Source organism: Apium graveolens, chromosome 3, assembly GCF_009905375.1.
Source record: "Apium graveolens cultivar Ventura chromosome 3, ASM990537v1, whole genome shotgun sequence".
NCBI classification, from domain to species: domain Eukaryota; kingdom Viridiplantae; phylum Streptophyta; class Magnoliopsida; order Apiales; family Apiaceae; genus Apium; species Apium graveolens.
This window is the reverse complement of record NC_133649.1, coordinates 79,460,815-79,474,752: the sequence shown is the minus strand read 5'-3', so window position 1 is coordinate 79,474,752 and position 13,938 is coordinate 79,460,815. Positions and strand designations below refer to the sequence as shown.

The following is a 13,938-nucleotide window of genomic DNA, read 5'->3' as shown; positions in this document are numbered from 1 at the left end:
TTGAGGCCAAGTAGCATGATGTTGTACAGAGTCGGACTCAAAATTAGAAACGCGCAATCTCAGTTTCAGCTCTGTATACTTTGAATTGGCCTCCAAACTAATTTTGGGTGAATGACAAATTTAGCCTATTTTTACACAAAATTAACAAAAATAACCAGTTTCTGAAAAGTTGGTCAACTTTAGCCGATGGGATACCCAATTGTGAGTGGAGTATCCACTTTATACAAGATACCCAACTGGCAGTGGAGTATCCCATATATGAAATACCCAACTACCAGTGGAGTATTCTATACAAATTGGGATACCCAACTGACAGTGGAGTATTCAATCGACTAAAATTGGCCACTTTTTTCAGAACGGCTATTTTTGTTAAATTTTTTCAAAAATCGGCTATTTTTGTCATTTTTTCACTAATTTTTCGGTCCTTGTACTTTTCAAGATTATCATCTAGTCTTGTTATAGGCTTATAGCCCTTTAGCTCGCACTTCCGAACTATTAATTCTAAATCGAAAATTAAAATAAAATATAATTTATTAATCTAAAATTCAATTACAAATATTACAAAAATGCAGTTAACGTAAATACAAAAGTTGATATGACCCAATTCCAAGTCCTCGAAATTCAATGATATCTAACTCAAATCTTAGATGAAACCTGAAAAATGTAAGAATGAGTTATGCAACCCAACAAGAGACTAATCGATCCAATTAGCAGGCCAAGTAACATGAACACATATAACAGAATACGATATTCGATACGAGATATGAAACACACATTTTCGATAACTTTCATATTCTTATTCTTATTCGATACATACGATACACATAGCACAAAAACAACAATAATTCAAAACTCATAATACATATCACGACCACTATAACCCGGTGATAACGGTCCTAAATTTTCTGAAAACTGTTACTACAATATGGTAACTACGGTTCTAAGTTCTTATTCGATATTTTCACAAATCATGGTATAAATTAGAGATCCGAAATTATCATTGGCACACACATATATACGATAATACATATCAATCAAAATATATTGTCACTTATCCCATGTTTTAATAATCGGATACATACACGTAACACATAATTTAGAAAATACTAGCAAAATCGATCGAAATCTTACCTCAAAATCTGACCAGATCTGAAATTAGCTTTTTTGACCATCTAAATGATGTTTTCTTGAAAAACGCAAAACACGGAAGTTGTAGAGAACGAAAAACACTTTTCAAAAAGTCCAGAATCAACGAATTCAGAATTACGATGAATTTACTACGAATTTTACAAAACTGCTGATTTTTGTGTAAAAGAGCCCCTACCAATTTTAATAATAAAAACGAGGCATCTATACTATACAATACTAACCGAAATGGGGTATAATTTGGTATGCCCTTTTTTGGTTAGTTTGATTATCTCCATTTATGACTGTCGGATCTTTTTAATCAATTGACCAGAACCGTTAGATTCAAATACTAAAAGAATATACACTATTCAAATTCTCAAGTTCGAACCCCGTCAATAACAAATATTTATATTATTATTTATACACTACTAAAACCCCCATGTTCGAACTCCACCAACAACAAATATTTATATTATTATTTATAAATATATTAATAAGTTAATAATCTAAAAAAATTATTATAATTTTAAATTATATAAAAAAATTTATAAAGACTCGTGTATCGCACGAATTGTAAACTTAGTACGAATAAAATTTATTTATAACGATGGAAAAAAGATTCAAAACTTGTAAATTGCTAGTACGAAGATATAATATGTATATAATGTTAGTCCGGAAAAAGGTTTCTTTAATTGAAATTTAATCTTTAAACTGATGAGTAGATTATCTAACTGAAGAAGGTGTCATTTGTCATTTTTCAAATTTTCACATTAGAGGGGTCAGTGATCACCCTCATATCCGATTAAAAAATAGATCTTACGAGCATCCCCAAGGGAATGCACATATTTGCAATAAAATCTAGGCGATAGTTACTATAATTTCAAAAATATAGATGATATGTAAAAAAAATACAACTCCAGAGGCATCTGTTAGATATATTTTTAGATGTCGATAAGTAAGAGCATCTCTAACGGAAGTAGCTATATTCATTAGTTATATTAGTATAAAATAGATATTATGTAAAAATTGATGAACCTGTAAGGAATTTTGCTTCAGTGGTATTAGCTATAATGATTAGTTATATTCAAAAAACAGTTTTTATTGTTATTTTTAAATTTTAAGAGTTATGTTTTATCAAGGTTGATAAGAAATTATTAATAAAAAATAATGTTTTTAACTTAATATAAGTGGAAATAATATATATATATATATGTATAAAATAAAAATATTTTCTGATGTTATTATAATATTTAAATCATGAAAAAAATTAGTTAACAAACATTACTTTTATATATTATAAAATATTTAACTAATTTTTTTATCCAAGTAATTTTTAATAGTTTTTTATATCAAAATGTACAATAAAAAATTATATAAGTAATTAATAAAATTGGTTAACATGATTTTTTTACAGCTTTTTGATATTAAATTTTTACAATTAATATTATATAAAGTTAAAATATAAAATTAAATTAGTATATATATATATATATTAAATGTAATTATTATATATATATATATAAATTTTTGTAAAACTACACTCAATTCTAAAATCCCAAACCTTAATTATATATATTTGATGAAACCAGATGTTCTAGCGGGAAGGTGTACAGTGGAGGGAAAATAAGCTGCTGTAGAAATATTGTAGAGGGAAATGAGGTGGCTCAAATATAGATGACAGTCATTCATTTAACAAATGTAGCGTGCCTTTTTCTCGGCATCTAAAATTTTACCTAACAGTTGTCTTTCTTGGAGTACTGTTTTTTTTACATATTATCTATATTTTTAAAATTAGGGTTGTCACGTAGATATTATTGCTAACAGGTGCTCTCCCTTGCAGATGCTCTAAGCATGCTAAATTTGTTGACTGAAGCATCATCATCTATATTCACTTCACGTCATTTATCTGTCAAAAAACTCTATGCCCGACTTTATTTTCCTCTAAAATGAAGAATTCTCCCGCTTTAACCTAGTACATTTAGATATATTCTCACAGGTATATATTATTTTAAATTTATGTAATGTGAAGTGTGAAATTATTTTATAAAAAGCTGTAAACAAAATTCATTGTTAACCAAATATCATTAAATACTTATATAATAATTTTAATATATATATCATAATTTTAAAATTATTAATAAATTAATATAATAATAAAATTAGTTAAATATTTTATAAAATATAAATATAATGTTTTTAACTAATTTTTCTGATATTTATATTATAAGAATAATATTCTTAAATATGTTTTAATTAATTTAATATTTTAGTTTCACATGTATTCACCAAAAAATTAATTAGTTTGTTATTAATAATTTCTTCACAACTATATATGTTAAAATAATCATTTAATATAATTATTGAAATTTGAAAATAATAATAAAACTCTTTTCAAATATAACTAATTATTTTAGTTAATATCATAAAGTACAAATTACTTAGAGGTATAATATCTATTTTGTATTAATTTAGCTAATGAATATAATTAATAGATTTAGAGATACTCTTAAGAATAAACTCTCGTACTGGAGTGTACTATAGCAAAGTTGAATTCACAACCCTCTTCCAACATTTAATTGTTAGGGAGTGAAATCGGATCATTGACTTTTGATATACGAGAGGGGAGTCGCAATCATGGGTCAAAGATTTAATTGCGACAAGATGCATAAAATATTTGATGAATTTAATCATACTGTAAAATCTGAATCGGATTGGAATATGCGTATTGCTACTATCCATGGGTGCCGTATCCAAGGGGTAATTGTGACTGACTGCTGTCAGGGATTTTCGAGATACCAAACCGAGAAGTCAAAAGAAAATATGGGTTCATGTATGAGTTAGTTGGTAAATGAAGAAATTACGATACAGATGATCTAAGGTTGCAGTCCAGTGATTACGTAAGTTTATATAAGGAGCATGACAAGTTGGATTTGGTTTACAGGCTGTAACGCAATTTAGGATGCCATGTTCAATTGTGGATAGATTTTCGTATCTACCAATGTCATACCTATGCATTCTAATACTATAAATCAAATCAAACCCATCAAGTAAGAGCATTTTCAAACTCTTAGCAAATATGTCAAGCTGGCACATGTACACTTAGAAAGATAGCTAACCTCGCACCATTTTCCTTCTCCAACCGGGCCATTTTCCTTGTTTAAATAAATATTTATCCATGAATCGTTGGCTATATATATAGCCAATCAATAAAAATTGTAACTTAATTCACAGCAGCCGGGTATCAATTCTCAGCTTTTTTTTCTTTCTTAAAAAATAGTCATCCATGAATTATTGCTCATATATAACTAAGCACTACAAATCATTTCATGTCAGCCACGTATCAATTCTCGGCTCTCTTTCTTTTTTCACACTATCCTTATTTTTCTCTCTCAAGTCTCACCCAAAGCCAATATATCTTTCTTTTATTCTTAAATAAATTCACTTGTATAAATATTAATTGGCAAAAGTTCACAACCACACGGTTTGGTTCTGGGGCTGTGGACAGTAACCAACAACGAATTTGCAATTATTTATTGCGGATTCAACCTGGACACCGTGTACTTTCTCAATAAATCATTGCGGAAAATATTTCTGATAGATTACCTCATAATAAGTGTTGACAGAGGAATTTGGGAGCAACAAAGTTTGAGGTTCGCAGCCGGAAAAAAGATCTGTGATTGCGGTTCTCCGTCGGAAATGTGAACAGTAATCGGTGGATCCGATGAACAGTATTCGTCGGAAAAGATGAACAGTGTTTGGTGGTGGTGATTATTGGGGGCTGAGATTGCTTAGGGTTAGTGGTGGTTCCTTTGCGCTCTCGCTTCTGACCCCTTACAATTTGCCTACGTACCCCTATTTATAGGGGATCAAGCCCACGTAGTTCTTGCGGAACAAGAAACCTAATGAGCTTAGATTTCTTATCCCGAGGCCCAGTAGGAAACCCACTGGAAACCGTTTTCTACTAGTTTTAGGAATGTCCGCCGATGAGGCCCAACCATAAAGGCCCAAGGCTCGTCCGCGGCTTCGAGACTTCACAGATTAGGCATCTCCCTAGCCAATGATAACCCTCCGCTACCAGCTGTTTCTCTAGTCCACAGACGCAGGTATAGCCGTGATTCACCCCAAATGTTGGACGCATCCTTGTCCCCCGATAAGGAGCCCCTACCAGATTGCAGAATAAGTGATCCCAAACTTTTGGGTGCAAAGTGCAGGAGGCACCCGTTGACTACAGAGACATAGCTCCCAAAGCACACACCAGATTTTACCCCACATCCCCAATGAGGACACCCATTGACTACAGGAGGAGGCCTTCAGTCTAGGCATACCCCTGGAGGTCTCTGACCACGGACACCGCCTTTCCTGTAGATATGCTACATGAAGGAGTTCTTCAATAGAGTACCTGCATCAAATAGGTTAGTAATAATAATCTCCATCTTCCTTGAATCTTCCAAAAAGTTCGTCCAAGTAGCATGTCAAAGTTGTATTATGTGCCAAGTGGAAGTTAAGGGCGCGCCCAAACATTTCTGTACGTTGGCGCCGCCTTGTGTCATCAACCTTTGATCTCTTCTTTTGTCATTCTACATTATAGGGCGCGCCTTAAATTATTCAACGTTAGGGCTCGCCTTAACTCTGTCAAAGTAAAGCCAATGTATGAATCCGTCAAAGTAATCATGTCGGAGGAATCCGTCTAAGAAATCTGTCAATCAAATATTTAGGGCTCGCCCGAACTCTTCCAATAAAAAGGGCTTGCCCTGACCCGTTCAAAGGTTTTGGTTTGCCAAGTTATCCAAGGTTTGGGCGCACCCTAACTCGTCCAAGGTTTGGGCTAGCCCTAACTCGTCCAAGGTTTGGGTCGTCCAAGGATTGGGGTCGCCCTAACTCGTCCAAGGTTTGGGCTAGCCCTAACTCGTCCAAGGTTTGGGCTCGCCCTAACTCGTCCAAGGTTTGGGCTAGCCCTAACTCGTCCAAGGTTTGGGCTCGCCCTAACTCGTCCAAGGTTTGCGCTAGCCCTAACTCGTCCAAGGTTTGGGTCGTCCAAGGATTGGGGTCGCCCTAACTCGTCCAAGGTTTGGGCTAACCCTAACTCGTCCAAGGTTTGGGCTCGCACTAACTCGTCCAAGGTTTGGGTTAGCCCTAACTCGTCCAAGGTTTGGGCTCGCCTTAACTCGTCCAAGATTTGGGCTCGCCCTAACTCGTCCAAGATTTGGGCTAGCCCTAACTCGTCCAAGGTTTGGGCGCGCCCTAAATTTTCCAAGGTTTGGGCTAGCCCTAACTCGTCCAAGGTTTGGGCTCCCCCTAACTCGTCCAAGGTTTGGCCTAGCCCTAACTCGTCCAAGGTTTGAGCTCGCCCTAACTCGTCCAAGGTTTGGGCTCGCCCTAACTCGTCCCAGGTTTGGGCTAGCCCTAACGCGTCCACGGTTTGGGCTCGCCCTAACTCGTCCCAGGTTTGGGCTCGCCCTAACTCGTCCAAGGTTTGGGCGCGCCCTAACTTTTCCAAGGTTTGAGCTCGCCCTAACTTTTCCAGCAAAAAACCCATTTCCTTGGACGTCCTTCCTTGGCCGTTCGTCCTTGGTCGTCCACCCTTGGTCGTCCGCCCTTGGCTGTCCGCCTTCATTAAATTATGTTGACCCGAATTTGACCCGGATATCTCTTGTACCAAATTTTGGCTATAACAATGAGGATTACCGAATATTGAATCAATGAAGTATCGAGGCATTTTATAAAAGTTCTTTAATTATTTTAAAATAAAATAAATATAGTTTTATTGTGTTATATTTAAATTATGTTATTATTATTAAATAATTCAACTATAATAAAATTAAGTATTTCATAAATTTAGTAAAAAAATGTATAACTGAATAATAATTTTATAATTCAAATAAAATAATATTATTTTTCATATTTATTACTAATAGATTATTTCGAGAAACGTTTATTCGAGAAGGTTTTTTATTCATAAACTGATGACACCGAGTTTATGAATCAAAAACCATATCGGGTACACAATTCTCAATATAATATAATAGTAGTAATAATTAAACGAGTAATTTTTTTTAAAAAAATAATAATATTGTATTATTTAATAAAAATATTTTTACTAAATTTATAAAATATTTTTTGAAAGATATAAATTACAACAAAGATTAATGATCGTACAAAAGTTAACTTATACTCTTAGCTCCACTTTCATGCACATGAATATTATGGTTTGGCGTCCTGATTACAATAAAGATACTTTTAATTAGTTAGTTTATTTTTTTATTTTAGCAACCAAAATTGAAGATTATGAAAACTAAATACATTAAAATCTAAATTAGGCAAATAGCAATTAAATATAACAAATAAAAAGAGAGGAAAAGTGAAGTTGGGAACGGAGAATTGATAATTCAAGTGAAAAAAAAAGAAAGGAGCTAGGTAAAAATAAGTAATATATAAATAAATGTATTTATATATATATTAATATATATTTTTTATTATATTTCGGTAATTCGGTAAAAAAACCGAAAAAACCGAAATACCGAATAACATAAAAAATCATAACTGAATTAAAAACCGAATTATTTCGGTTCGGTAACCGAAATGCTCACCCCTATTTATAGTTGAGGCGGTAACTGTCGGCCACTATATAATCCCTGCTCTCATTGTGACATTCTTTTATGGGATAAATGAACATTTTATTTTGCTTTTGCTTCCCTGTCTTCTCTTTCAAGTAAGCTTTATTATATGAATTCGTACAATTAAGAGGGTAATTGTTATTCCCTCGTCCACACACATTTGTCAATGCAAACTTTTAATTGTGCAAACTTTTAATTATTAATATCTTTAATTTCGTGTTAGTATTAAATATAAAAACTTCATTGTATTAAAGTACTCATAAATACGAATCCAATAAAATCACTTATGATTATGTTTGATCTTATAAATTATAAGTAAATTAGTGGTCAATCACTTATCATGAAGAACAAAAAAATCAAAACGGGAAGATCATTTTGGGATAGAGAGAATAACATATTTAGCTTCACTTGTTACATAGACATTTCCTCTCAATGATCTTGAGACACCAACATATGTGTGTACAATATCTTTTCTATAAAAAAAAAGTATGCATTCTCCTAGTATGAATTTGGCAATTGGTCAAAAACAACGATTCACGAGTTTAATTATATTATTTTACAAATATATTTACAATTTTAAATTCTAAAAAGAGCACAAAGCAAAAAACATAAAAGAGTGAGGGGCTCAGATCTGAGAGAGTTCAGACACGGGGATACGAAACCGCCATGGCTGCAACCCACCCAGTTGCGCGTGCTAATCACGCGCCGTCTGCCAGTGTTTGCCCAGCCAAGGTACGGCTCAAATTCACCCAATGTCCAACAGGGTTTGCCAATTATATTTTACATTTTTATCATCACAGCCTCTCTTAGAGGTAGTAACAATGTCACCACCACCACCAGTTTCAACATCAATCTGTCTGTCTATCTATACTTTATTATTTATTTATATATATGTGTGTATGTATGTGCGAGAGTACTTGCGTAAACACGCAAGCGAGAGAGATGGAGAGAGATCGAGAGAGAGAGAGAGAGGAATCTGTTGGATGCTCTAAAGTTGAAGGGCTGTTGAGTTGAGGGAGTGAGAAATCATGGGCAAAGAGGAGGGGCAACTGCCCTTGACAAACCAAGCCTCCTCTGCAGCCTCATTCTTAATTGGCAAACCCTAGTCTCTCACTATTCACCCCCTCTCTTTTTCCTCACTATATATACCCCCAATTTTTATCTCTGTTCAATCCTTACCCCTCCAATTTTTACTGTATTTCCATATGTAAATATTAGTTACCGGGGTAGTTTCGTCATTTAATATTATGTAAACGTTAAAAATAACCAATTCTGTTGGCGAATATTAACAAAAATAATATTTTTTTTAAATGATGGCTAATTTTAATCATTGGAAATCCCATTCATAAATGGGTATCTCAAAGTTAAAATTCAAAATATCACATTCCGAAATGTCTATTTTGTGCAAATAGAGGAATGTGATATTTTGTACAAATAGAGATACTTAATTATCAAATGGATATTCCTTCGGATAAAAATAATTATATACTCTAAAAATAAGAATTTTTGTTAATCTTTCTAAAGAAATGGTAAAAAAAAAAAGAAATGGTAAAAATCGCCTAAACCCCCAATTTAATTAGTCATTTTTCTTTTAACATTAGTCGCATAATTTTTATGCTTAGCACCTCCAGCAAAACCCCTCATCATGAGAGTAGATTCGGTCAAGTTTTTACTTAATAAATTTGTGTTAGAACTTTTTATATCGAGTTGAGTTGAGACAAAAAATAATCGAGTATAAAAATTACATTTGAACTCGACTCATAATATAAACCAACAAGTATAGTTTGAGTTGATTCTTGGGAGAAACCTCAACAGAATTCAGTTAAGATTATAGTTGATGCGGCTATATTTGATGACCAGAATGTTTATGGTGTTGGTATAATTGCCAGAGACTGCACAGGGATTCTTTTGAAAGCAAAAATGAAGTTTTTTCCGGGGGATGCCAGTCCGGAGCTTGCAGAAGCGATGACAATTAAAGAAGCTCTTAGCTGGAGTATGAGATGGGAAGAGAAAAAGGTGGTGATAAAGTCGGATTGTCTGGTCGCGGTGCAGACAATTCGTAGTAGAACTTACATGCGATCTCATTTTGGGAAGATTATCATGGAGTGTCGGAGTTACATGTCTCAGTTAAACAAAGTAGAGTTGTAGTTTATTAAACGGTTTGCCAATATGGCTGCTCACGAGCTTGCTAGAGCTTCGCATATTTATCCTGATCGTAGTTTTGATAGGTGGTCTGTGCCTATTAAGGTGAAACAATGTATTGCTGATGATTTGATTTCTTAATGATTATCCATTTTTCGTCAAAAAAAAGTATAGTTTGAGTTGATTGCAAATTTTTGAGTTTATCGAAATTTTTATCTAGTTTCGAACTTATCGAGTTTTAATGAGTTCGAGCATATCGAGTTTGGTTAATGAATTTATCGAGTTTTTGAGTTTATTTGAGTTCTTACCGAGTTTTAGAATTTCTACTTTGATTTCATAAAAATTATGTGATTTAATTATTTTATTTCAAACTCAAATTAAAAATAACTTTTTTCCACTTTTCAATAAAATTCAAAAATGCCTAATATTTTCGATAAGAAATTTTCCCAATCAATTTAATAATATCCTAATCTCATCTATTCATACATGTTTTAGGGATACATTTTATCTCGTAACAAATTAAACATCTTAAATTTATACGATGATAATAACAATAGTAAAATGTGATTTTTATTATTTATAGATTCAGATTTGCTTTTTTCAAAACTGGCCCCACAAACAAAAAATGACTACTAATTTTAAAATTTGTATTTATTACAATGATTTGTCGATAAGTGTAATTACAGTCAACAACCTATAAGTTATATTTAAAATTTAATAATTTTATCGTAATTTACACGTGACAATGTTACAATCTTATTATTGTAGTCTATAATTATACGTAAGAAAGATATATAAATCAAATTTAATCGATTGATTGGTATACCGGCTGTTCAAAAAATTGACCGAAGTAATAATTAAGATAAATTTTACATTTCAATATTGACAATAATATTAAATATAATCAGTCTAACACTCTTAATAATTAAAAATTATCTTTTAAATTTGATTTATAATGTTTGTTGGAATTTTTTTATTCAAGTATGCAAAAATCTCGTAATCCGTACGTATAAACTTAATTATGTTAGTATTAAACGTAATTAGCCTATAAAAGTTAGCTGGTTAAATTTTTAAGGATAGAACAATCGTTTGACAAGTGATATAATGTGATGGTAGCATAGCATATATGTTCGTAACTCGCATTTTTTTCAATGGTAATTAGATTTAATTGGTAATATAAAATAGTTTTAAAAGGGTAAAAATTGTTTTATGATAAAATATTTTAATTCCGATTTTTTACCAAATCTTATGAGAACATAATAATGCACACGAATGTATGAAATTGAAAAACTATTAAAATATTCTCTCCGTCCTAGTTTATGAGTCTTGTTTGACTTTTTGTGATTAAATTGACCTAATTTTGACTGAAAATTTTATATAGTATAAAATTTGAAAATAATTATAAAAATTATATTATAAGAAAATATATGTAAAGTACTTTAATATGTGTTTTTCAATTTTTTAAAATAATGAAATATGGTATTTAATTTACGGTCAAAGTTGAGTCAATTTGACAAAAAAAATAAATTAAACAAGACAGATAAATTGAGAGGGAAAGAGTAGCTTGTAAAATTAAATTTTCAAGTAGGTGTGATGAAATATAAATTAACAAATAGATGAATATTTAAAAAAAATTGAAGAAAAGTAAACGAGATCGAGTTCGAGCTGAGCCAAGTTCGAGTCGACCTCAAAAAAACTCGGTTCGACTCAAGATTTTTATCAAGCCGAAAATCTTTTCAAACTCGAGTTCGATTCGAACCCAATTTATTGAGTCGAGTTTGAGTTGGCTCAGTTCGAATTACACCCCTACCCATAAAGTTGCAGAGTAACGTTGTGTACAAAACACACATGCTTAAATAAGTGTTTACAATAGAAATATGTGTGCATGTTTGGGAGTTTCTATTTTCCGCTTAAATGGGCTCAAAGCCCATTTGAACTTTGATTATATTGTTGGCAACGTAAATTGAACGAGCACATATGATGGAGAGTTGTAATTTGGCAGGAGGGTACATTCCCGTTTTTATTTTGGCTTTTTTTTCATTCCTTTAAAGTTTTTATTATTACTAAGTTATAAACTCAGATATATTACTACCAGTGGATACCAGTGGCGGATCCAGGTTTCAATTTAAGGGGGTTCGGAAAAATAATTGTAACCAAATTAACAAGTATAAGCAAAAGAGCAAATGAACATATATTATAATGTAATATTTACAAGATCATCAGCCTATCTTTCATTATATGAAATCGTTTCATAATTTCTTCATTTTCAATTTTTTGAAAAATATATCTCTCAATATATGTTATCAAACAATCATTCAACCAAATATCTCTCATTCTATTCCAAGCGTAGTTTTAACAAGTTTCATGGCTGAAAATCCTCTCTCAACTGTTGCAGTTTCAACCGTTAGAATCAGTGATAATTTTATCAACATATAAACCCAAGGAAATCCAATATCTTTGTGTTTTTGAACCATTTTTTGAGTAAGATCAGGGATACCCTTCAAATTTTAAAAATCAGCATTATTTCTCATGGCAACTATATAGTTAGAAAGATGGTCTTCAAGTGATTGAAGACGAATTTGATCAAATTCTGAAGGATAAAATCTTGCAAGTTGAACTAATTTTTGCTCATCAAAAGCTAAGAAAAAATTCTGCGGATTTAGGCATAATATGCAGGAAAGTAACTTCATATAATCTCTATCAAAATGCACTTTCATCTCTTGCAACTAATGATCAATTATAGTATTCAGCAAACTAACCTTGAAGTGGTATTTATTAGAAACTTTTTGCAGTTTATGTCTTGATTTTTCACGAGGCATAAAGATAGCATCTATATCTGGGACATTGATCTCAAACTTTTCACAGAATTTGGAAGCATCAGCAAGTACTCATTCCATCCATCATCTATAAATGTTTGTAATATTTTCTTCGATACATTTATCAAACTTAAAGCATGAGCAAGATCCTTGTATGTTCTTTGTAGTGCTTGTGATAAGTCATTTGTGATTCCTAAAACTTTTCTCATCAAATGAAATAGAAAAATAAACTCAAAGTCATTCATTGCGTCAATAAGTCTATAAATCTCTCCTTTATATTCATGAAATGAAGGCATGTATTTTATTTCTTCAAGCACATCAAGTGCTGGTGAAAATAAAGAAATCACACTTAGAATTGTATGATAATGCGAACCCCATCTTGTATCTCCTGGACGTTTAAGAACTGCCTTCTGATTCAAGCCTTTCCCCGTCATTCGATTGCCTTGGGATATTTCTTCAGCTAGCTTTTCTCTTTGTTTCACCCGAACTAATTCTTTTCTCTTGCAAGAAGCCCCAACAAAATTCACTAAATATGCTAGATGGTCAAAAAATGAGCAAATTTTATCATACTTTTTTGAAACTACAACAAGTGTGAGCTGCAATTGATGAGCAAAGCAATGCACATAAAAGGCAGATACATTTTTAGTATTAAACTTTTCAGCCCACTAATATGTCCGCTCGTATTACTAGCCCCGTCAAAACCTTGACCACGAATACGCGATATGCTCAAACCATGTGTGGCAAAGAGTACGTCAGTTGCTGATTTTAGGACACGAGATGTAGTTTCAGGAACATGTACAATGCCAAGAATTCTTTCAATGATGCAACCGTGTTTTTTTACATTGTTGTGCAAGACATGCCTGTACTATAATAAGACTAAGTCAAATTGACAGTCCTAAGAATTAGTTTTATGATAATCTTAATTTGTATTATGTATTCTATTTCTTGAGTTTGTAAAAATGTCAAAGATTAGACTGGAGTACTTTTCTATAAACAGTCTCAAGCCTAAACATAAATTCTGGAAGAAGAGCATGAATATCATGCCTCAGAGAAATTGTGAAGAAGCTTGGAGTTGAATTAATATGTTTTGAGAAAAACATTCTAAGTCAAAAAATCTACAAGTCACAGATCAAGTCATATAGAGAAGTCATTCGAGAACTCCAGAATGACTTATCGAGAAGTCCAGAATGACTTATCGAGAAGTCAAGGATAACTTATCGAGGAGTCTCAGAGATTGA

At 32.3% G+C, this 13,938-nt stretch overlaps 1 protein-coding gene across 2 annotated transcripts; it reads left to right on the top strand.

Annotated features, from left to right (window-relative positions):
• Positions 1 to 8,131: 8,131 nt before the first annotated feature.
• LOC141712485 (uncharacterized) lies at positions 8,132 to 10,046 on the top strand. Of its 2 annotated transcripts, none has more exons than XR_012571613.1 (2): positions 8,132 to 8,474; positions 9,632 to 10,046. XR_012571613.1 is itself a non-coding variant. In XM_074515454.1 (2 exons), the coding sequence occupies exons 1-2, from the start codon at positions 8,409 to 8,411 to the stop codon at positions 9,888 to 9,890; spliced, it is 354 nt and encodes a 117-aa protein (XP_074371555.1). In that variant the 5' UTR covers positions 8,132 to 8,408; the 3' UTR covers positions 9,891 to 10,046. The 2 variants fall into 2 exon arrangements, 1 of the variants encoding a protein (XP_074371555.1); XM_074515454.1 differs by having other exon boundaries at positions 9,603 to 10,046.
• Positions 10,047 to 13,938: the final 3,892 nt, after the last annotated feature.

What these genes read in the sequence shown, in the direction of transcription:
- LOC141712485 (XM_074515454.1), top strand. Translation starts at nt 8,409, where the DNA reads ATGGCTGCAACCCACCCAGTTGCGCGTGCTAATCACGCGCCGTCTGCC. An exon ending in CCAGTGTTTGCCCAGCCAAG is followed by an intron (nt 8,475 to 9,602) that starts GTACGGCTCAAA and finishes TTTGATGACCAG; the next exon opens with AATGTTTATGGTGTTGGTAT.